The sequence below is a fragment of the Lissotriton vulgaris genome, chromosome 2_1, assembly GCF_964263255.1.
Source record: "Lissotriton vulgaris chromosome 2_1, aLisVul1.2, whole genome shotgun sequence".
Taxonomy (NCBI): Eukaryota; Metazoa; Chordata; class Amphibia; order Caudata; family Salamandridae; genus Lissotriton; species Lissotriton vulgaris.
This window is the reverse complement of record NC_141687.1, coordinates 1058623418-1058648724: the sequence shown is the minus strand read 5'-3', so window position 1 is coordinate 1058648724 and position 25307 is coordinate 1058623418. Positions and strand designations below refer to the sequence as shown.

Sequence of the window (25307 nt, the reverse complement as noted above, 5' to 3'; positions counted from 1 at the left end):
TGAGGACAGTTCCAGATAAGCCCATTCTTTTGTTTAGTAGTTCTGTTAGATTCTCATGTTTAACGGTGTCGAATGCGGAGGAGAGATCGAGAAGGATGAGGAGGCAGGTATCATTTTGGTCTAGCATTTGAAGTGCGTCGTCAATTATGTGAGTCATAGCCGTTTCTGTGCTGTGTCCTGCTCGGAAACCTGATTGGTGAGGGTTGAGGAGATCGAATTGTTCAATGTGTTTAGTCAATTGTAGTTGTGCACATTTTTCCAGCAGTTTGGCGAGAGTGGGGATATTGGTGATGGGACGGTAGTTGTTGAGATCCGCGGGGTCGGCTGTTGGTTTCTTTAGTAGAGGTGTGACCTGACCAACTTTGAGGGAGTCAGGTATGCTTCCTTGTTGGAGAGAGCTGTTGATGATTTTAGTCCAGAGAGGGAGAATCAGTGGGGTAAAGTCTTTTACTGCGAAGGCAGGGAGGGGGTCCGTGAGGTGATTGGAAGGTTTCAGGGTGCTAAGTAATTTGCCAATTTCTTCTTCCGAATATGTGTCAAAGGTTGACCATGTCGCATTGTTTTTTGGTTCAACGGGTGCTGGGCATTTGGGTTTGGAGTAGAGGCTTGCGTCAGTGAGGAGATCGCTTTTTATTTTGTCGGTTTTTTGGGTAAAGAAGGCAGCGAAGTCTTCACATGAGGGTACCACACTCCCAGTGTTGAGTGGTTGTGGTGGCTCTTTGGATTGTGATTTGATTAGCTCAAACAGTTTTCTCGGGCGGTTCTTTGCTTGGTTAAGTTGGAGGCGGAAGAAGTCCGATTTTGAGCGTTTTATTTTCCTGAAGTAGGCGTTTCTCTTCTTCTTCAACTCTTTTAGGTGCACTGCAGAGGGGGCTGATCTCCAGGTCCGTTCTGCCATTCGCATGTCTCTTCTATCTTCGTTGAGACTCCCGTCGTACCATGGTTTGGAGATTTTAGTGGCGACTCTTTTTAGTTGCATAGGTGCAGCCTCATTGATTATCGAAGTCATAGTGTTGAGATAGTGGTCAGTCAAGGTTTGGACGTCCGAGGCGCCTGCAGGAGGGAGTAGGAGATTGCAGCTGTTAGGGGGCAGAGAGCCAGGGTTGAGCTTTTTCGTGTTTCTTTTCCAGACCTTGGGCTTGGAGAGCTGCACAGGGTTGACTTTGATTTTTTCGTTGATAAAGAATGTGATAATGTGGTGATCCGACCAGTCACAAGGTTGGATGGATTCAAGTTGGATAGATTGCTCCTTGGAGATGATCAGGTCGATGATGGAGCCTTTCTCATGGGTCGGACTGTTGCATATTTGGGTGAGGTTCAGGGCATCGAGGAAATTTTTTAGACTGTTTACCACTGCGTCGCTGCTGTCATTCCAGCGGAGGTTGAAGTCACCAAGGTATATTTGGGTGAGCTGGCGACCGGAATTGGTTGAGATCATATCCATGATTTGTTGGGAGAAGGTGAGGTTGTCCCTGGGTGGGTGGTATATGCTGTGCAGAGTGCATATCGGTTTGCCCTCACTGATGATGTTGAGGCAGATGTATTCACAGGATGTTGGGGATGGCAAGGATGTGGAATTGACTTTCTGAACAGAGAGGTTGTTTTTGTATATGCATGCGATTCCGCCACCTATTTGGCCTGTTCTGTCGTGCCTAATAATGTGGAAGTTGGGAGGAACCAGAATGTCCATTATGGGTGTCGAGGATTCAGTTAGCCACGTTTCAGCACAGCGACCTTTCAAACCTGACCCTCTGCACTTATTTACCTGTATCTTCAATGCCGCAAACCTGAATTGATGAAATGCAATTGAAAGAGCCCGCCATCTTCAACTGTGTTAAACTTGCTTTTGTATCGTAGGATCTAAATGTGGATGAATTTGAAGAAATATTTAAGACAAAGGCCCAAGGTGCAGCCATTGATGTTACATCAAGCAAACAAAAAGTAACACCTAAAGGATGCAATAAAATTACATTACTTGAAGCAAACCGAGCCAAAAACCTCGCCATCACATTGAGGAAAGCAGGGAAGACATCCGAAGAGATATGCAAGGCGATTCAGACGTAAGTAGGGGTCACTGCTGGATGACTAGCATTTAATGTATACACGAGATTCCTATGAAGTGCAAATGAATTCTGTACTTTTGAAAATGTATAATCAGGGCCACTGGGTTACCAACATTATGTGGCAAGAATATGAGCATAATGCACTGCATTCTGTGGCAATAATTTAAAAATGTTGTCTTTTTAACATGCATTAGTGCTGTCTTACATTGAGGGATTCACCTCATTAGTACCGGTTTTAGCACCTGACTAGAGCAATCGGCAACTAAAAGGTGATCATTTAGCCTTTGCCACTATGCTGTCCTGTAACTTGTGATCCTTTTCAGCTAGAAACACTTTTTGTCTTGAAATCTTAAAATTATGCAGTAGATGGATTATGTGGCAAGTGTGTTACATCCATATTTTTGTGGAAAAAACAGGCTGCAGAATCACATAATTGCAGCAGCCCTCGGCATAATCAATGAAATACTTTTAGAAGAGTCAATAAAACACATGGAATAATGTAATTACCTAATCTTTCATAACGCATAGATTTGTCTTGTGGGTACATACTAAGGTAAATCATACGTAGTGCTACCATTTGTTGAACTTTAGATTTAATTTACATTTATTTGTATAATGTATTTATAGGGGCTTTCAGTCAGCTCTCATCCTCTGTTTTTCGCTTACATGTCATCTATTGGCTTGTTGCGGCATTCACATTGTTATTCGGCCCACTACAGCATAAGCACCTCACAGTGACTCAGCCCACTTCAGCCATCAGCTAACTTCACTGTGAATGACTGCATTCGGCTCTTTCACAAGGATCAAAGTAGTTCAGTTCACTGGCGGGGACTAAGATGGCAATGTGTGCTTTTTGAAGCCCCAAAAATTTATTTTTGTTTTTAGACATTTTTGTAAATAGATATTGGCGAGGGTCCCTCAGCCCCCACCAAAGTTTGAAAATAAATTTAAAAAACTATGACAAAACAAAGGAAACACTGTCAAAACCCAAAGGCTTTGCCAATACTTGTTTTTAATTACTTGTGGTTTACAAGATAGTGCCAAGTTAAATGTTATCAACCCATGTTGTTCTGACCAAATATGAAGAACATTCTAAGCGTACATCTTTAATATGACTGATGAAAATCTTGAAATTTTTGAGACTTTTGATAAATTATTTACATTTTCTATTTGGAATAATGAACAAATGTGTGCTTGTTAAAAAGTAGAACGCCAAAAAGGAGGGTTGACAGGTTATTTAGCACTATTACAACTTACACGAGCACACTATTGACAAACTTTTGTAATGCAGGTAATTATTTTCAAAATCAACAAAATAATCAACAGGAATGTCCCTTGGGATAGCTACTTATTTAACCCTATGCACCAGTTACCATTATTTTAGTCGCTGTTGAATGCGCATATTTGCTGTTTCAAATAAACTGCATCGAACAATCCTAAATGCTGTGCTCCAATCTCAATGCCGATGTCCTTTGCCTTCCAGGTTTGACCTGAAAACATTACCAGTGGACTTTGTTGAATGTTTGATGAGGTTCCTGCCCACCGAAAACGAAGTGAAAGTCCTGCGGATGTATGAGCGGGAGAGGAAGCCCCTGGAGAACCTGTCCGACGAAGACCGCTTCATGCTGCAGTTCAGTAAGATTGAGAGGCTGATGCAGAAGATGACCATCATGGCGTTCATTGGCAACTTTGCAGAAAGCATTCAAATGCTAACTCCAGTAAGTGACTGTGATCGGAAGCAGGTCAGCCTAGTATTAGGAGTCATTCTTCTGGACTGTTTTTCATACTAGTCCATATTTCAGAAAGATTTTTTTTACTCTTTGGAGAAAATGGATTGAGGAACAATTGCCAAGTATCTATGACACACTTTTTTTTTAAATAGAAATCATTTTGTGTGAGTATATAATGCAGAAAAGTAACTATGAATTCGTAGTCCATGAAAAATAACTCTTTTATAAAACAAAGAAAGGAAGCAAACTGTTTTTGCCCTTTTTTGTAACTTTTTTACTCATTTAGATTGAGCTAAATATTTAACAGAGTTGAACAAATTATACTTGGAGCTCAATCCCATCTTTCACGTTTGAAAAATTTAAATTTTGTTTCTCATTTTCTTCTTATACAAGCTCAGTGAAAATGAAGTGAAATCTGTTGAGCTCATTCTTTTGGCCTGGTACAGATACCGTTTGCACAATACCCTATTACACAAGGAGCAAAAGTGGTGCAAATGGATTTTCCCTGCTTTTTTTGCATCACTCCAAAGCTTATTTAACACAGCCTCTGGTATTATGGCTATGACCTTTGCAAATGCTGTTTTGCATAAGTCCAGAATCAATTACATTTCAAAAAATTGTTGCCATAAAAGGCAAATGTGAAATGGGGTAATGGAACTTTTCCAGAAAATATAGGCTATAAAGTATGCATAATGAGCATTCTAAATGAAGCCCTAGCAATAGTGCCATAAACTTAGACTAGTATTCGATAATTTGACTGAGCGCATCTCTCTTAATTTCTCTCTCTTTTGTCATTTACTTGGAATCCCCTTTGTATCAGTATCGCAATATCCTTGCAAGACCCCGTCTCTGTATTCTGTATCCAGGGTTATTGCAATAGAAGGATCCCCACCTTCACTTGTGTATGTGTAGTGTGGCACACACTAAAAGGGATTTATTTTTGTGGCTAACTTATGATAGGTTTGTGACAAATTCAGCATAAGATAGTCACTGCTGCACCTCCCCCAGTGTTGAATTTCCTGCACTAAATAACCTGCTTGAGTCATTCGTTTTTTGAAGCACTAAGGGAAGGGAATCCCTTTCCAATGACACCCACAACATTTTGATTGTCCATGACCTCTGGGGATTCCTGAGGTGGAAGCCGGGACCCCGTTTAGTAATTGTTTTAAAATTGAAATATTGCACCAAAATCAGACTGTCTTTTTAATTTACTGCCTGCTGCTGCTTACCTGCTCGCGCTCCTCGCGATCCTTCTTTGCAGCCGACTTGGTGCTGTTTGGAGACGGGGAAAGGACCGGACGAACACGGAGCGGCCATCTTGGGGGGGTTTCAGGGTCGGCGGGCTAGCTGTCGGGGCACTACCTGGTTAGGCATAAATTGCGCGCCAGAACACTCGCCTGCACCTCTGTGGATTCCTGAGGCGGAAGCTGGGACCCCGTTTAGTAATTGTTTTAAAATTGAAATATTGCACCAAAATCAAACTGTCTTTTTAATTTACTGCCTGTTGCTGCTTACCTGCTCGCGCTCCACCCGATCCTCCTGATCCTCCTTTGCAGCCGATTTGGTCCTGTTTGGAGACGGGGAAAAGACCGGATGAACACGGAGCCTCCATCTTGGGGGGTTTCAGGCGGGCTAGCCGTCTGGGAATTATCTGGCCGAAGGCATAAATTGCGCGCCAGAACACTCGCCTGCACATCTGGGGATTCCTGAGGCGGAAGCCGGGACCCCGTTTAGTAATTGTTTTAAAATTGAAATATTGCACCAAAATCAGACTGTCTTTTTAATTTACTGCCTGCTGCTGCTTAAATGCTCGCGCTCCACCCGATCCTCCTTTGCAGCCGATTTGGTGCTGTTTGGAGACTGGAAAAGGCCTGGACCAACACGGAGCCGCCATCTTGGGGGGGTTTCAGGGTTGGCGGGCTAGCTGTTGGGGCAACACCTGACCTTACTACACCTCTATATTATGAACTCACCTGCCCGGCCGCGAAGCGGATGCGCTCAGCGGGCGCGCCGCCAGTGCGCCAAAGGCAGGCCCGTCTGCGCCAGACCGAGCCGGGAGGCGGGAGATGCTGCCCATGACACTATGAGGGATCAAGCCTCTATGTACTATACCTATACTGGAGCAGCGCTGCGCGATATAGGATCCGCCATACCCAGCGGGCACGGGCCGGGAGGTCAGTGTAACTTCTCATTCCCTGCCATGCTGGAGGGCCATGTATCATGTATCTCATGCCACTTTCAAAGCCTCCAGGGGGACTTACCTATAACCGACTTACAAACAGATCCCCTCCAAAACCAGTTGAACCTAAATTATATTCTGTGTAATGTTCGATCTCTTGTAAAACACTCTATAGAGATCTGGGACATGATCTCCACCCTCTCCCTGGACCTCTGCTTCCTAACAGAGACCTGGCTAAACCCTACCAATCTACCGGCCATTGATCTCGCAATACCAACGGATTATAAATGTATTCATCATGACAGAACAGGGAAGCTGGGAGGTGGTATAGGAATTGCCTTTAAAAAGTTCAATGGATTTCTTCCATCAGCGATGATCTTATGGAACTAGGCATTTTTAAAGTGTCGGTGTCCCCGTCAATATCCTGGGACGGGGCATTACTTTACCAACCACTTGGTCCCAAATCCAACTTTTCTACTGCCCTGACAGAACTCATTGCCATGCAGGCTTTGGCTTGTAGCAATTTTATCCTTTTGGGAGACTTTAATTTTCATGGAGATGATCTGACAAACCCAGATGTAATGAAGCTCATTTCGAATCTGAGCGATATTGGACTGTCACAGAAGGTGTCCGGACCCACTCACAGGGCAGGCCATACCTTGGATCTCATTTTCACTAGCTCAGAACAGCTAAGAATATCTCAGCCACTTCCCCTTATCTGGTCAGACCACTACATGATCCAATTCTCCCTTTCGCTCCAATCGGGGCCAAAATATAGGATTCATCGTACGCAAAAAAATGGTAAAAAAAAAAGCCATGGCATAAATTAACACTGGATATTTTCAACGAAACATTTACCCGAGTCTTCTCTGATTTAGAGCAAAACGATCAAGACCCCACAGCACTGTTAGCCAGCTTCAATTCTGCCTTAATTAAAACATTTGACGTAGTAATTCCTTTAAAAATCGTCAATCCCTCTCCGAGGCGGCCCTCAGCCCCCTGGTATTCAGGCGAATTGAAAAACTTAAAGTCCACGTGCAAAGCACATGAGAGAAGATGGAAAAGGACAAAATTATCCGAGGATAAGAAAGTCTATAAAGTGTCATTATTTTACTATCATCAATCAATAAAAATCGCCAGATGCTTTTATCTACAAAATAAAATTGAACAATCCAGAATCTCTTCTAAAGTCTTTTTTGCCATTGTCAAGTATTTCTTCCCCCCCCCCAAGCATGTAAACAAGCACCGCTTAAATCCCAAATACTATGCGACTCAATAGCGAATTTTTTCTATGAAAAAAGTTTCCAAAATCTATGATAATTTCCCGGCCACCTATATCAACAACCCCAGTTTAAGAACTAATTTGGAAAATTCCTCCATATCCACCATAGGTGCTCTTAATCAGTTTGAGATCATCTCACTAGCTGATACAAATAATTTACTGCTAACAGCTAAATATGGTTCCAAAGCGGACTTATGCCCACCCAGCATCATGGCTCTTCTCTGCCCAACATGCGCCCCTATAATAAAAAAAAATCTCAATGCTTCCATTCTTACCGGCCTTATCCCGAGTGCCTGGAAAGAGGCCTATGTTCGTCCCATCTTTAAAAAGCCATCAGCGGACCCCCAGGGGCTCAGCAATTACAGGCCAATATCCCTGTTACCCCTGCTTGGAAAAATGTTGGAATCCGTAATAAACTCACAACTCAGTCAGTACTTGGAATCTAATGACATACTGGATCCTTCCCAGTCGGGCTTCTGTCCCGGCTTCAGCACAGAAACAGCCATTTTGGCTGTTACTGACTCTCTGAGACTCACCCTCGATGCCGGTGGATCTTCAATCTTGATCCTCCTAGATCTCTCATCAGCATTCGATACAATATCTCATTAACGAATAGCGGAGAGATTGATAGAGTGCAGCATCTGGGGTATAGCCTTACAGTGGCTGAGGAATTTCTTAACGGACAGATGGCAAACCACCACACTAGGACGATTTGTCTCCCAAAATAAATTCCTGTTGGACAAAGGGGTGCCTCAGGGCTCCTGTTTAATTCCCACCCTCTTTAATATATACCTGGCCCCCCTGGCCAAGATAGTCCAACCTTTCGGCTTCGAGATAGTCTCGTACGCCAATGACACGCAGCTGCTGTTTCCAATAGGCCAAAATACTACTGATGAGAAACTACGTTTTTCTGGTGGAATGTTAGCGATTGCGGACTGAATAAGGGAACGTTGTCTTCAGCTCAATCCAGGAAAAACAGAGCTTCTTATTCTAGGCAAAGATGCCCATTTTTGGACATCCGACTGGTGGCCTCCCCAATTCGGTGAAGCCCCAACTCAGTCCTCCTCAGTGAAACGTTTAGGAATTCAGCTGGACTCAATGCTTACCATGAAAGATAATGTTAAGAACATCGAAGGATCCTGTTATTACAGCCTGCGCCTACAACGAAGAAATATCCCTTACCTACCTCTTGAACACCGTAATACTGTAGTCCAGGCAATGTTTATTAGTCGGCTAGACTATGGAAATGCCATGTTGGACCGAAGGAGGCATTAATAACCTGGCAAAACTTCAGGTAATACAGAACACCGCCGCAAGAACGGTCCTAAATCCCCCTCCTGGATCCCCATCCCTCCCCTTGCTCAGACAACTGCACTGGCTTCCGGTGATAAAAAGATCTTTCTTTAAGGTCTGTTGTCTCTCCTTTAAAGCTCTTAAAGGGCAGGGACCACGTTACCTTCAAATAAACTTTTTAAACAAATACGTGAATGCAATTTAAGATCTAATGCATTAGCCCTCTTGAGGGTCCCATGTATCCGGTTAACTCGCACAGGTGGCAGAGCTTTCTCTTATGATGCCCCTAAATACTGGAACTCGCTACCTGTGGCCCTGCGAAAATCCACCTCCTGTATGTCTTTCAGGAAACCATTAAAACATTTCTGTTTTAAGCTTGCTTTCTCACAGAACCTTTTTCCCGCCCCCCTTTTTGGAATTCCCTTGGTAAGCACTGAGATGCCCCCGGGTGAGTCATGCACTATACAAGAAATCATAACATAACATGATTAGGTACCCTATCCCCTCGGTCTGAGTAAATTTGTGTTGGGTTTAGCTTAAGTGCACAGATGCCTCTGTCACGTTCTTTAAAATGTACTTAGAGACGGCTTTAGGTCCACCCAGAGGAGTGTTACTCTCTCACCTCAGGCTGTTGGCTATTTGGTGTATCATTTCTCCTTTCAGGAAGTTCTTCCAATGGAATGTATGAGGAACTATTTTATATCTTTATGCATTCCTTTCAGAAAGCAATACTTTGTGTGCTTTTTCTCAGCATTGGCAAAGCTAATAGGGCTGGCTTTGAAGGCACTTGTGCATGCTACTCCGATAAAAGTATTTGTCAATGCCTGTATTAAAGTGTTTGCACATTAAAGCTAAACATATTGGCTTTGTTTTCATCAGCTGGTGGGTCACTGAAAAGCTAAACTTTTCTTTTCCTTTTTGATTAAGCTGGTTCTGTGTTCTGATCTTTTTCTCTTTTTTCCTGTTGACTCTTGGGCTCGCGTCGGGACACTCTTGAGTAGCTGTGCGCCATATAAATCCCGATAACATAACATAAGATTTTGGGGTTGCAACCCACAGTCTACTTACTTGGTATCCTTTTTCATTTTCATCTCCTATCCGTCCCTTCCATGACTGCCTCATCTACTACCCCCCAATCGTGGTCCCAGTTTTTCCCCCCAATACAGTTGGTTGGGAAGAATCTGTAGTAGGGGATCTCTGTGTATAGTCATAATCTAGTGAATAGTCCCGCCCATGTGCGTGGACGCCGGAGCAATCAAAATAGTCTCTTAAGTTGTCTTCGTCTGCAGTCCTGCATAGACACTTAAGAGAAAATCAAAGAAAAATAATGCAGCCTAAAACTACAAGGCTACACTGGCCAGTACTTCACCTTGAAGTGAAAAAGATAGCCAAATAATATAAAATTTTACACACTTTGTAAAGTTTCACACCTAGAGAAACTCCCCTTCACAAAAATCCTTTGTCATGATAGAGAGGAAGGGTTGGACAGACAAGTCCCATTGGCTGCCATTATGTGTCTGGAAAAGGGATACAGTGCCTTCAAGGAACTCTCCAGAGACCCTCGGTATCCCAGGATGCACAGCCAAAGGCCTTTTACTTTCAGTTCTTTTTTCCGGCTCCTGCTAGCAGGACCCTGGAGCATTGAGCTCTACTTTTTGGGTATATCTTCAATTTTTGTAACTTTTCCAGTGTTTTGAGTGTTTCACTCGACGTCTGGGGTCTTCCTCTACAAGTTGCTGTGTTTTTTGACCAGTTTTGCCACCTCTCTATTGTCGAAATGCCAACTTTATTCGACAAGTGCCCGGAGTGTGGTAGGAAGAAGGCCAAATCTGACCCCCACAGAGTGTGTATACTCTGTCTCCCTTCTAGCCATGTCCCTGACTCCTGTGATATTTGTCACTCTTTCTCCAGGAGGACCCTGCATGACAGGGAGAACATAAATCTCCAAGGCCTGGATCAGAGGAGACATCAAGAAACAGGTGGGACTTCTGGGCATGGAGGGACTCTATCTTCATCCTCTGCCCGTGCATCGGCCTCTTGGGGGCTCCCCAGTCAAGAAAAGGCCCAGAAAAGGCACCGGGACCCGGTCAACGTCGAGAGGTATGACTACCATCTGCTCCCCATTGACCCAGGGCTTTGGGTCGAAGCGACGTCGCCGTTCAGCGTCGAGGGGTAGGACGTTGAGACCTCAGACGAGGTAGATGTCGAGGTGTTCACCGGCATCGGCACACCATAGACGTCGTGATGAGTCCCGAGGAGGCAGGCGCTTGCCGTCGAGGCGACACCACCGTTCGCCATCAACGTAGACGCGAAGATCGACATCAAGGAGAGAAAGATCGCCGATGAGGTGAAGACACTCGACATCGGGGAGTTTGTCAGGAAAGTCGACTTCGAGAAGAGAGATGTCAAAGAGATCGGCGTCGAGGAGAGAAAAGTCGACGTCCAGGGGAGAAAAGTCGATGTCTAAAAGGAAGTCGAGGCCCAGGACGGTGTCTAGTGCCTCTGTGGTGAGCGTCTCATCGTCCTCGGCGAGTCACCGGTCGCGGCGGTGCTCGCACTCAGAGAGGTCAGCCTCCAGAGTGTCCTCCCCAAGGCCTGCTCGCAAGAAGAGACGAGTCCTTAGGTCACAGGACTCTGATTACTCGCTGACCTATTCACCCTCAAGGCCCAGGACTCCTACTCCTCCTCCTCTTCCGCAGCTTCCTCCTCCTCCTCCTCCTTCTCTTCATCCTCTTCATCATCCTCCCCCGCCGTCTCCACCACCTCCTCATCGTCCACCACTGCCTCGGCCCCCACTACCGGACCCTGAGGTTCTGGCGCTACCTGTTCTGCTTCCTCATACCCCCAGGCCCAGAAAGCCAAGGTCAAGATCCAGAGGTCACGCCATCGTCTGCAGAGGGACAGGTCGCGGTCCAGGTACTCGTCCAGTGACAGGAGATATTCTCCCACTTTGTCAGACTCTCCTCCGACGAGGGTGTCCCCATTGGATGACATTGTGATTTTCCAGGATGTGCTGCTGAGGGAGGCAGCAAAGTTGGGGATCACATTGACTATGCCCACCCCTACCACTTCCGTGATCTTTGAAACATTGCAGCGCAGACACCTCTCTCTCCCTTTGCTGCCTTTGGTGCCAGGACTGGAAGAACCGGCCATGGAGCTGTTTCGGACGCCGGCCTCTGTGAAGTCGGCGCCATCTAGACTTCAAAAGAAGTACAGGCCCCCGGATTCTGATCCAGCATTCTTGAAACAGATCCTGTACCGGATTCGGTCATTGTGACAGCAGCCAAGAAACAGCATTCTACTGCCCCGTCGTCTGCAGTCCCTCCTGACAAGGAGAGCAGGCACATGGATTCGGCAGGAAGGAAAGTATGTAGTACGGCTGCCACTTCGATGAAGGCAGCTAGTGCGTTAGCACTTTTGGGCAGATATGATCGCTCGTTGTGGGAGTCCCTACAACAATTCATTGAGCTCCTCCCAAGAGACAGGAGGGAAGACTTCCAGGAGATTCTGAATGAGGGCATGATGGTCTCAAACCAGGTCATAAGTTTGGCGGCGGATGCCTCTCTTCTTGCTGAGCATGGGTACTGCCATGGCATTAACTTGAGGCGACATTCATGGTTGGGCCTTACTTCTCTTAAGCCTGAGGCACAACAGCGGATTGCTAATTTGCTCTTTTCGGGATCCACCCTCTTTGGGGCTCATGCGGATGAGGAGATGGCCAGCATGAAGGCGGAAGTGGAAACGCTGAAGGCTGTAGGTTTGGAGAAACCGAAGGATCAGCGGAAGTCGTACCATCCTTTCCAGAGTCATTACTCTTCCCAAAGGTATCAACAGGGGCGAGGTCGCCAAGCTGGCCAACAGCAGCAGCAACAACAGCAATACCAGCGACAACCCTTACAGAAGCGTCAGAGGGGCAGAGGCGGATAGCAGTCCTCCTCGGCGAATAAGGGCCCGGCAGGATCTAAGCCCTGAGGAGTTACTTCCCCCTTGTCCATTACCCGCTCCGGTGGGGGGAAGCATACAGAATTACTTGGCAGAGTGGAGAAAAATTACTCCGGACAAGTGGGTGCTGAATATTGTTTGCAATGGATACAGTCTTCGGATTTCAGCCCTCCTCCAGCTATTCCACCGGTTCCTTCGCACTACCAGCTGCAAGAACTCCAAGCGGAGGCCGATACCCCGTTAAGAAAAAGGGCGATAGAAGACGTCCCTCTGTCTCAAAGAGAAAAGGGTCTATACTCCCGTTTTTTTCTGGTACGCAAAAAGGACAAGAACGAGTTCAGGCCCATTATGGATTTGCGACAAGCAAACAAATGGATTCGCAGGGAAAAAATTTGCATGCTGTACTTGCACCAGATTTATCCTCAGCTGCAACAAGGAGACTGGCTTTGCGCAATAAATCTACAGGATGCGTACTTCCATGTGCCCATTGCACGGAAACACCGGAAGTTCCTGGTATTCCTAGTCGGCACCAACCACTATCAGTACACCGTACTACTGTTTGGTCTGAAGTTTGCAACCAGGACTTTCTTAAAATGCATGGCAGTGGTAGCAGTGCACCTGAGAAAGAACAAGGTGTTTGTCTACCCATACCTGGACGACTGGTTGATCAAAGCCCACACTTTCCAGGAAGCGCAATTGTATTTCAACAGGACGGCCGTTCTGTTGAACCAGTTGGGTTTGCACATCAACATATCCAAGTCCGTTCCGAATCCTGTTCAGTGCCTACAGTACTTGGGAGCCTACCTTTGGAGGAGCGACGCTTATCGATCCTTCGGAAGGCTCAGACTCTCCTGGCCGTTCCATCAACAGCAGTTAGGACGGTGTCTTCTCTTCTGGGGTCGATGGCCTCTTGCATCTTCTTCACACCACATGCACGCCTCCACATGAGACCGTTGCAGGAATGTTTGGAGGATCAATGGGACCAGAGACGAGGGAGCTGGGACGACAGGATCCAACTGTCTCTACACGCTCAACAGTCTCTGAGATGGTGGTGCTCGGCAGAGAATCTCCTAAAGGGGGTCTCTTTCCACAAGGACATTTCCACACAGACTATTGTGACGGATGCGTCTCTCCACGGCTGGGGAGCACATTCAGACCATCTTCAGATCCAGGGAACGTGGTCCCTGGTGGAATCCACGTACCACATCAACTTTCTGGAACTCAGAGCTGTTCATCTGGCACTGAAAGCTTTTCATTCGTCCTTCCAGACCAACTCCTTGCTTGTACAGACGAACAATACGACCGCAATGTATTACCTCAACAAGTAGGGGGGCTCGAGATTGCGCACACTGTCCCAGGAAGCGCAGGCGATCTGGCACTGGCTGTTAGCCAGAGGACTGACGATAACAGCGACCTATCTACCAGGTGTGCAGAATGCTCAGGCGAACGCACTCAGCAGGCTGGTTCAGGAAAACCACGAGTGGGTCCTAAACGACGAGGTGCTAGGAAACATCTTCGGAAGATGGGGCACTCCAGACATAGATCTGTTCGCCACTGCTGAAAACAGAACATTCCGAGACTTCGCCTCCAGGTTTTACCAACCGGGACCTCTGGGGAATGCGCTATGGATCAGCTGGTCGAACAGCTTTCTGTACGCTTTTCCACCCATTCCCCTGATTCTTGCAGTGCTCATCAAGCTGTCTCAGTCCAGAGCGGGAATGATCCTCATTGCTTCGGAGTGGCCTCGACAATGGTGGTTCACGGACCTGCTCCACTGGTCTCTCCAAATCCACCTGCGGCTTCCATGTCGGCCGGACCTTCTAACGAAGTTCGAGGAGCAGATGGTGCACCCCAACCGCTCCTCGTTGAGTTTGGCGGCATGGCTCCTGAGATAGTACAGTATGGACACTTGAATTTGCCTGACAACTGCATGGAGATACTCAAGGATGCTAAGAGACCTTCCACCCGGACTTCCTATGCCTATAGGTAGAAGAGGTTCTGCATCTGGTGCATGTCAAAGAATGCTGATCCTACCTCCTGCAAGGAAGATGTTATCCTTCCATATCTCTTGCACTTGGCTCAATCTGGCCTTAATTTCCATTCTGTTAAGGTTCACATCGCAGCATTAACTGCATATAGGAAATGCCCTTCACAAACATCCTTCTTCCAGATTCCTGTAATTAAGGATTTTTTTGAGGGATTGAAGAAAGTGCTTCCACCTGTTAAGCATCCGTCGCCTTCATGGGAACTGAATGTGGTGCTGTCTCGGTTGATGAAGGAACCTTTTGAACCCATTCATAAGGCTTGTCTGCAGCATCTTTCCTGGAAGGCGGCCTTCCTTGTGGCTATACCATTGGCCCGCAGGGTGAGTGAGATTCAGGACTTGTGTTGCAACGAGCCTTATACAGTGTTTCATGCTTTTAAGGTTGTCATAAGGACTCACCCCAACTTCCTGCCTAAAGTGATTCCTGATTTTCATGTCAGACGATAACTTTACCTACGTTCTTTCAACATCCTTCCTCTCCGGCGGAGAGGTCTCTTCATTCCCTGGATGTAAGATGGGTGTTAAAGTTCGACTTAGTTGGTTGATAGCTTTATTTCGATATGCATATATCATAAAAGCAGTACAAAAGATAAAAACAGCATGTCGAAAAAGTATGACTGAACATTAAGAAAAAGAGTAAAACACATATGGTGAGCATAAATTAGTTAAAAAAGGATTAAATTGAAATGGACAGTCTTCTAAGTCTAATCAACCAGGCCCATTTTAAAAACTTGGAAACGGCACATACAATGGGAGGGGCTGTGTTCGTTAAAAGAATCCGAAGGGCAACAGAATACTGACGGGTACCCAATTCTCTGCAGATAGGTCCAAGCCAACGTGATCTGGGGCGTCCATAATCCGGGCATTCGAAGAGAAAGTGTGGCACCGTCTCAGGTTTGTCAAGACAAAGAGCACAGTAGCGTGTAGAGGGCTGGGATTTATTCCACCTGGAGCAATGATCGGCCAAGGGTAGGGTTCCTAACCGGAATTTAATATACAAGGACCGGTCCATGGCAATTGTTATTATGTCCTTGTACGGCTCGTAGGCGACGACCTCTTTTATCAGCAGGAAGGCTGCGGTGGTTTTGCAGTGCTGCTGATTGCTGATGCGCTTCGCACGAACCCACTCCCAATAAAGTTTTTTTAGGGACTCCTTTGAAGGGGCGGAGTGGCTAAGCCAGCAGGAGTCCAGGCCAAGGTCCCCTAAAAGATGTTTGATTTCCTTCAGCCATTTGATGCGGTGCCAACCATCGGAGTGCATCACCTCTGCTAGGCCATCAGCATAAGGTTTTAGCTCCGGTACCCTCCACAGGCGAGCCCAAAGCAGGAGGGGTCGAAGGCGGGCCTGATCCCCCTATTGCTTTACAGCCAGCATCCATGAGGACTGGAATAGTCGGACTGCTCGATGGAATGGCAAGGAGGTCTTTAATGAATTTGTTTTCAGCCTTGCTCAGTAGATCCACTTTGCCTAAGCCCCACAGTTCAGCTCCATAGAGTGACGCAGAAACCGCACGTGCTTTGTATATATCTAATAGAGGGGCGACACAATGTTTTGTTGAGTTGTTAAACTCCTTGAGGAGGCCCCCCCCACCCTTTTGTGAGCCATTGTCATTTTATTGATGTGGGCGGTCCAGCTCATTGCATCGTTTAAACGGATTCCCAAGTAATCAAATTCTGCCACTCTTTCAAGGGGAGTGGTGTTCAGAATGGGAGGACGGCCAAGTTTACGAGGTGGATGCATAACTAAATACTTGGTTTTTTCCACGTTGATGACAAGACCCCTGGTGGTGCAAAGTCCTGGAAGCGGTTCAGTAGTGTCTGGAGACCTTGGGGGGTTTTAGAGATGAGGAGGGTGTCATCGGCGAACAGCAAAGTTGGAATTTTTACGCCTCCCAAAATGGGAGCGTCTGCTGGTTCACCGAGAAGGTGATCTACCACCCCATTGATATAGAGGGAAAATAGGGTGGGGGCCAGGACACAACCCTGCCTTACTCCCCTCTCGACCCTGATCTTGTCGGTCTTTTCCCCGTTCAGCCCCCATCTAACCTGGGCATAGGTGTTGTTATGCAGTTTGATAAGGATGTTTAGTATATATGGGGGCATCCCTAGTCCATGTAACACCCTCCAAAGTTCCTCCCTAGGAACCAGGTCAAAGGCAGTCTTTAGGTCGATAAAAGCCAAGTAAAGACTGCCTTTGCCTAGCTCCACCACCTTCCAGTATAATAGTAGGAGCCTAAAGACCTGTTCGATAGTTCCGGTGCCTGAACGGAACCCGGCTTGCATGTCGGACAGGATGTGGTTTTCATCCACCCATTGAGAGATCCTCCCCAAAATGGCTTTCCCCGCCAGTTTCTGGCTCGAGTCTATTAGGCTTATGGGCCTATAGTTCCCAGGTAGATCCCGGCTGCCCTTTTTGTATATGGGGACTACCTCGGCACCTCTCCAGGAGTCTGGCACAAGACCTCCCTCAATGATTGCATTAAGAAGTGCAGAAATTAATACCCCCCATTCTTCAGGATAAGCTCGGAGGATGTCGCCTGGCAGGCCATCCGGACCAGCTGCTTTTAATGGTACCAAGGTTTTGATCTGCTTTGTAACCTCCAAAACAGAAAAAAGTTCCAGGTCTCGAGCTAAGGTGTAGGGAGGGAGAATGAAGGGGTCATTTAATGGGCCTTCAACGGCAGAATAAAGATTTTGGAAGTGGGAGAACCATGTCTGGGCGTTGATGGTACAGGTCCTCAGTGTGTCGTCAGGACGGTTCCTGTTGCCCACCAGATCCCAAAAACCTTTGGCGTCTTTCCCGCGGCTGGCAGCCAGGAGGTCCTGCCAGAAGTTATCCTCCCACTCCAACTTAGCGTTTTTTTGGCAGAGTGCATAGTGCCGTCTGGCCACCCTAGTCCTAGATGGACTTTTGGACTTAACTGCTTCAATAAGAAGCAACTTCGCCTCCCTGCACTTCTGGTTGAACCAGCCCTGTCTAGCCCGTGAACACGGTTTCCTACTGTTAGTATTAGTCGGAGCTACAAAGAGGTCGCTGATGGCCTGGGTTATAATGCAGAACCTAGAGGCCACCTCCGGCACCCCATCCTCTTGGGGGTCAAGATTATCTAGGGCTGAGGCAAGAAGCTGCCTAATGGCAGAAGTTTTCTCCTCTGAAAGTGCCAGCTTCGCCCACTTTAACCGCCGTCCACAGTTAGAAACCACTGACCGGTCCGGGGCGGGGTTGCGAGTAGTTCTGGTCACAGAGCTAGTTAGCCACCTGTGAGACAAGGTGAGAGAGAGGAGATTGTGGTCACTCTCTACGGATGGTATAATCACCATGTCCTCAACCATACTCCACAGGTGTACGTCAAGAAGGAAGTAATCGATTTGTGACGTGTGCCCTGGCCTGTTGTAGGTATGAACCCCTTCTTTATCAGACCCCGTCCTGCCATTAGCTGCCCTCCAGCCAAACTCCATACATATGGAGTTGATTTGAAGGGCCACTTCAGTCCACTTTTTGATAGGGCTAAGTTCAAGGGACGGAATCCCCCACCTGGTATCGTGTTCCTCTTGATCTTTTAGGATGTCGAGGTCCAGGGGCTCGAAGGTGCAATTGAAATCGCCCGCCACCAAAGTACAAAACCTGTAAGGTGACGAGCGAAGCTGAGCTTCTAAGCAAGTTATTACTGGGGATTCTCTACCCCCCTTTGTACCTCGGGCGTAAATGTTAAAGATGTTTAGGATTACTCGGCCCTGGGGGTTTTTCAGCAGTATGTTAAGGAGGTCCGGGCATTTGGTATCCCGCTCCACCACCCTGCAATTAAGTTCAGAGGCCACCCAAATGAGGAGGCCACCAGAAGGGCGTCCCCTGCCAGTTCCACTAAGGACTGCTGGCGAAAAATGGGTGGAATATCCTGCCTTGTGCAGAGGCACCCTGCTCCAAGTTTCCTGGAACAGGCATATGGAGTGTTGCTCCACTAGCGAATTCCAGTCCGGCAACGCTAGCTTCCCCTCGAGGCCTGCCGCATTCCAGCTGAAAACCCTAAGCGGTGGGTCCGTCACAGCCGCAATGCTACAGTTCCCGACAGGAGGCAGCGCGTCCACAACACCCACAGCAGGGAAGCTAACCAGTGGGTCGGGAGATGCCCTCACCTCCCCTTGGCCCTTTGCAATCTCAGCAGTGACCTGACTTTGTGGTGCGATCGAAGGGCTACGGAATTTAGAAAAGGGGGTGGGCTCAACAACAGGACTCCAAGCCACAGGGGCCTCCCCAGAGACATCACAGCGTCAACAACCCCAGGCACCCCAATTCCACATTGGTGGAACTGGATGTGACTGCTGTGGAAAAAGTCCCGGGAGATGGTGACCATGAGCGGTGTTTTGGGACGGGGGCCCAGCAGGGCAGAACGGGGTGGTCAGGGCCGGCCTCGGGTAGAAGAAAGTTAGGTCGACAGCATCGACTCCCGGACCGGCCGTTCGTCCTTGGGAGCATATTGAGTGGGCGGCTCTTATATCTTGGAAGTTAACCACCACGCAGTCTCCCTCGAAGGGTTTTTTCCCATGACCAATCCAACCCACCCTGCGCACCCCAAGAATCAGGCCATCTACACCCAGTGGAAGGGGTCTATTGGTTTTCATCCAGTGGATGACTTTGTTTTTTAGAGCCTGATGGGTTTCCTGCTGTGTTTCTTTTAAAGGGGGGACTTTAGTGAGAACAACAACATACGGGTGGCATTCGGGTGGGAGATTTACCGGGGGACACTTGCGTGGCGGAATCTGCTGAGTGGCCACTGTGGGAGGTTTTTTAGGCAAGGAGGGATTTTTGAACAGAGGGGGATTTTTAGGCAAAGAGGTGGAGGGAATAGCCTTAGGGGTTGATGCTACTCCGTTGGTTTTAGCCAACGCAGCGGAAGCCGAATGCACATTGGGACCAGCCCCTTTCTTCTGGGAATTCTTTTGAGCAGGGTTCGGCGCAGATGCCGACACTGCTGAGGAAGAAGTGCCGTGCACCTGGGCTACATGAGTGGGATCACTCGGCCTTACCTGCTTTGCACTGGCCACAGGGGCAGTTGTTGGGGCTTTCCCTGTAGCCAGTGTTTTGGCCGGCAGTGTCGACTGGTCCCCAGATGTTTGGCTCACTGGAACCTCTTTAGCCACATTCCTATCTGGGTTGATCTCACTAGGCTTAGGTTGCAATTTCAACAGAGTTTTCAGGGAGAAAAAGTGGTCCCTGGTTGCCTGTTCGAAATTGTCCAGTCTGTCCCCCAGGCTCTTGACTTGGTCAAGTAAAGGATTGAGCAGAGACTTTACCAGTTTCTCGAGAGACTCGAGAGAGGTACCCTGTTTTTGCGGGACAAGTGCTGCTGTAACCAAGGGGGAAGGTATCAGGGACTCAGCAGCGTGCTGGGGGAGACTAGAATTCCTGAGGAGTTCCAGCTCTCCAGCATCTTCGTATGAGGTACCCCTATGAAGCTGTGTCCAAGAGCGCTTGTAGAGCATGGAGTAGCTTCCCTTCCGAATATTATTCCCCGTTTTCCTTTTCCTATGTTCCCCTGAGGGTCTAGTCTGGGGCAGTGGTTGTAGGTCAGGTGTGAAAACAGTGGAAACAATTTGAGGCCTGTTATCAGGAACGCTGGCTATAGCGTGAGGAGGACCAGGAACTATAACCTCAGTACAGCGACTGCTTGGGGAAGGGATTAATAGAAGGCTTTCTATCCTATCTATTCCTGCCTCTAGCGCTACAATGTGATGCTCGTCAGATGGGGGCCCAGGCGGAGCTGCTGTAGAAATGAAAGTAGGTGGGGACAAGGCGTGTGCCACAGCTCCCAAGGATGAACGCTTAGATGGAAGGAGGTCAAGTGAGAGGCGGCGTTCCGTCATAGCGATCTCCTTTTCAATGACGTTGGCCACCCTGGTGATGAATTTGTCCATAGTGCCAATCATCGTGGAGCCCCCTAATGCACTTGCTCCACCACCCCTCAGGGCTTTGCCGGAGCGAGTAGACATAGTGAGAGTCGGACCTACAATTGAAGTCCGAGGGTTTGGAACCGTGGCAGAAGATGAAAGGGGGGTGGCCCAGCCCAGCCTCTGCCGGCCCCGGACGGCCACAGACAGCCCGCCCTCTGCCCAGGCTCCGCCCGGCGTCGCCCGCGCGCGTCCCGCGACGCGGAGGTCAAGGCTCCGCTTTGTAGCGCCTCCGGGCGCGAAGACAGCGGTGACAGGAAGTCAGCGCAAAGCCCACTGGGAGCTGTAGTCTCCAGCCGCTCCTGGATGTCGATGGCGGCGAGACCTACAGCGTTGGCAACCCAGGGGCAGAAGCAGAGTGCTGGCGTCTGTTCAGGTAAGGTGCGTGCACTTGGAATGGCCCCCGCTCCACCGAGGTCAAGGCTCCGCTTTGTAGCGCCTCCGGGCGCGAAGACAGCGGTGACAGGAAGTCAGCGCAAAGCCCACTGGGAGCTGTAGTCTCCAGCCGCTCCTGGATGTCGATGGCGGCGAGACCTACAGCGTTGGCAACCCAGGGGCAGAAGCAGAGTGCTGGCGTCTGTTCAGGTAAGGAGCGTGCACTTGGAATGGCCCCCGCTCCACCGAGGTCAAGGCTCCGCTTTGTAGCGCCTCCGGGCGCGAAGACAGCGGTGACAGGAAGTCAGCGCAAAGCCCACTGGGAGCTGTAGTCTCCAGCCGCTCCTGGATGTCGATGGCGGCGAGACCTACAGCGTTGGCAACCCAGGGGCAGAAGCAGAGTGCTGGCGTCTGTTCAGGTAAGGTGCGTGCACTTGGAATGGCCCCCGCTCCACCGAGGTCAAGGCTCCGCTTTGTAGCGCCTCCGGGCGCGAAGACAGCGGTGACAGGAAGTCAGCGCAAAGCCCACTGGGAGCTGTAGTCTCCAGCCGCTCCTGGATGTCGATGGCGGCGAGACCTACAGCGTTGGCAACCCAGGGGCAGAAGCAGAGTGCTGGCGTCTGTTCAGGTAAGGAGCGTGCACTTGGAATGGCCCCCTAGAGATAACACTATTTATTTGATACCTGTAACTCCGAATTAGCTTGCAAAACCAGTTCGACTTAGATAAGACTAAGGGCATTCGTAGGTCAGACCAATTGTTTGTCAATTATGGTTCGGTAAGGACTGGTCTTGCACTTCTAAACAGTCCATCTCTAGATAGTGTCCTGTATCCGGTTGTGTTACCAGAAGGCTAACCAGACTTTAGGGGGTAAGCCTAAGGCCCATTCCACCAGGGGCAAAGCAGCTACAACTGCTTTGCTCCTTAATGTTCCCATTGCAGATATCTGCAGGGCTGCCACTTGGAAGTCGGTCCATACCTTTGCCAAACACTACTGCCTGGACTCTGATGCCAGAGCAGACGCTCAGGTTGGGCAGGCTTCGCTGAGAAATCTGTTTGCACAGTGATAGTTTTATCTGTTTCCTCCACCGCTGGTTTGGTTTGTTGGGATGGGCTTGCCATTCTATTCACTAGATTATTACTATACACAGAGATCCCCTACTACAGAAGGAGTAGTTTTTTACCTGTAACTCCAGTTCTGTAGTAGGGGTATCTCTATTACAGTCATAAGCGCCCGCCCTCCTCCCCGGTGGATGAAATGATAATATACTGAATGCTACAGGCCTAGCTTTATACACCTTCAAAAAGAACTGAAAGTAAAAGGCCTTTGGCTGTGCATTCTGGGATACCGAGGGTCTCTGGAGAGTTCCTTAAAGGCACGGTATCAGTTTTCCAGACACATAATGGCAGCCTATAGGGGTTGTCTGTCCAACCCTTCCTCTCTATCATGACAAAGGATTTTCGTGAAGGGGAGTTTCTCTAGGTGTGAAACTTTACAAAGTGTGTGAAATTTAATATTATTTGGCTATCTTTTTCACTTCAAGATGAAGTACTGGCCAGTGTAGCCTTGTAGTTTTAGGCTGCATTATTTGTCTTTGATTTTCTCTTAAGTGTCTATGCAGGACTGCAGAAGGAGACAACTTAAGAGACTATTTTGATTGCTCCTGGGTCCACGCACATGGGCGGGACTATTCACTAGATTATGACTATAACAGAGATACCCCTACTACAGAACTGGAGTTACAGGTAAGAAACAACTCCTTCCTTCATGTGCTCTGCTGCTCTGTTTTTTGTCCCCACCTTCCCACACTCTGCAACACAATGTTAGGGAGAGAATATGGCCTCACGGCTAGAGGGTCCAAGCTTGGGAACCCGGTTCGAGACGGCAGGGACACTCAACATCCTGTGATTCTGGGCGAATCTCGTGCCTCACAAAAATAATAAATGTGTCCTTCTGTAATGCAACTAGTGCTCATGTAAAGTGCTCTGATATCTTAGGGTCAAGTTTGTGCTATATATAAAAACATAATTTTAAAAAAAAAAAGAAGTGTCAGCCCCACAGTGCATGGCCCTCGCTCCAGAAGCAATTTCGCCCCTCCCGTTGGAACTGCTTATTAGGAAAGTCGCTGCGATTCATTTCCAGTGACTTAATCACCAGCACAAAACTGGCTGTGGCAGACTGGCCTTAGATGCATTTCAAATTCATGTAATCCATTAAAATTGTGTCATATTTTTGTTCTTAAGATTAGAAACTGCCTTGTTGGCAGGAGGCTTGCCACCAATTATTTTAGTCTAAGTAGAGTCCTAACCCACCAATATATCATCATTTTTAAGTGCTCGAAGAGCCCCAATTGTGAATGTGATCAGGATTGAATTTAACAGGCTTTCAATTTACTGAACTTTGACCAATCTGTCGTACGCAGTAGACTCTCTATGAAGTGTTTAGTCAGTCGTTGCAATAATTTATTTCCATCTTGAAATTGTCCTAATTGGAGATTTTGCTGGCGGCGTCAGTTGAGCAGTTTCTGACCACGTTTACCTGCTACTGGTAACTGTTCTCCAGTTTAATGTTTCCTACAGTTAGTGGCAATTTCTTAAATATTTAAACAACCGAGCACTATGTTAATGGTAAGGACGCCAACCAGTGTGTCCAAATTATGACCTTCTATTTTAGCTTCTCCGTTCCAAGTGTGGGAAACTAGTGCCACCTTGTGGACATCATTGGAATACCGTTAATGGTTTGCAAAATGAAGCCCAGTACTCGGTCAATTCTTTCACGAGCCATACAGTGGTGGTTCTTTCCTGACTGCGTGGGTGGGATTGTGCCACTGACTTGCATTTTAGTGACTGAACATATTTTTGACAGATTTGTTCAAGTATCCTCAATGTCCGCGTTGGGTTTAGCTGGTTAATGCCATGGTGAGTCCGGCTTTACAGTGGGCTGATCTCGTATTTTCTGTAGTCACGTGCACTTCTCTGTTCTTGCAACGTTTGTTCGCACGTTGGTGATCATGGTCTCTGAGACTACTTCAGTGAATGAATGGTCAAAGCACCTTGTTAATCTGTAGTGTCCACGTTCAGTGTCCTTTGATATGAAAAAGAAGCCTTGTTGTCTTGTACGTACCCCCCAATTTACGAGGAGAGTTCCTACTCTGGCTGATTCACAAAACCACAGCAATGCTCCAGCAGGAGGTAGAATATGTGTAACCTTACATTCAGTTGAGTTTCACAGTGGTACAGAACATACACTGTACCCCTTTTCCACAGTACATACCTTCAGCACCTTGACTTAGAAAACAAAATATATTAATACATGAACTAATCCGGTACTCTGACGAACTCAAGTATCCCACACTGTGGGATGTCTCACATGACCCACAGAGTCCTATCGTTCCACCTGCACACCCACAACAAATATGCTCACTCAAGTAAGCACTATGTATGACACTTCTCTCAGAATTCTTTGCTGGTGACTCCTTTGTTATCAGTGTTAGGAATGACCATACAGGGTAAGTTTGGACCGGCGGACACACTGCTTTTATTTTCAGTCCCACCCACAAGATAGCTCTGATCCAGTTCATAGGAAATTATGGGCACTTAAGATAATGCACCGTTTGTCCTGCTTTTAATTTTTATAGATTGTTTGATTGTGTGATACTGGCTCATATCTTATGCTGCAGAGTGAGGTGTGTCACAAATCTAAGACAATCCAAATAGGTGATTCATCATTTTAAGCATAGTTACGGATGAGCAAAATATGCAGACTGTCTTTATCTAAATATGCAAACACTAGGTCAGACAGGTAGACGCTTCTTTATTTGATGATTAAAAATAATCCTAAAAGTACAAAGACACTACAACTCTCATGTATACCAAGCAGTACAATTATAAAAGTACAATTAGAATAATCATCAGAATGCATCCTAAGAAGTGTTAAAAAATAAAAACCTAGATTAAAAAAGGATTTAAGATTTCTTATAGATAATATTAAGAGACTCCCATACATTGGTTAATTTTTAAATTATTGCAAAAATAACTGGAGAAGTTGTTCGATTTTTGGCATTGCTGATGTATTTTTGTCTATATTTTATATGAAAATTGCTGATTAGCGCTGTTTCAGCTGCTTAACACACATAGTCACAAAGCTTAAACTCATTAATGAAAGTAAAAAAAGCTTGAACTGAAAATTAAGTGGGACATGAAACCATATAGCTGTTCATCCTAATATATTTTGCGTACCTATTTTCAGTCATAATCTACATCTACCATAACTGAGGTTTTAGTTGAGATTTATGTATTTATTTTGTTATGCTGAGGCAAATAAGTCACCTCCCAGCTACTTGAGGACAAAGCTCTTTTGTGTTGACACCAATGGATTAGGGTTAATGTCAAAACTGGATGAATGAGAGGTAGAAAGTCGAACTAGCAGTCACAACCGCTGAAGAGTTTGATCAA

The 25307-nt window shown here is 47.2% G+C and overlaps 1 protein-coding gene across 13 annotated transcripts in view; it reads left to right on the top strand.

Annotated features, from left to right (window-relative positions):
• The window catches only part of FMNL2 (formin like 2), a 566092-nt gene that overhangs the window by 491601 nt on the left and 49184 nt on the right, over positions 1–25307 (top strand). For all 13 annotated transcript variants that reach the window (XM_086956698.1, XM_086956700.1, XM_086956695.1 and 10 more), the window contains 2 exons: positions 1858–2060; positions 3547–3781. In XM_086956698.1, the coding sequence (XP_086812824.1) occupies positions 1858–2060; positions 3547–3781 (438 nt within the window). The remainder of the gene's footprint in view (positions 1–1857; positions 2061–3546; positions 3782–25307) is intronic.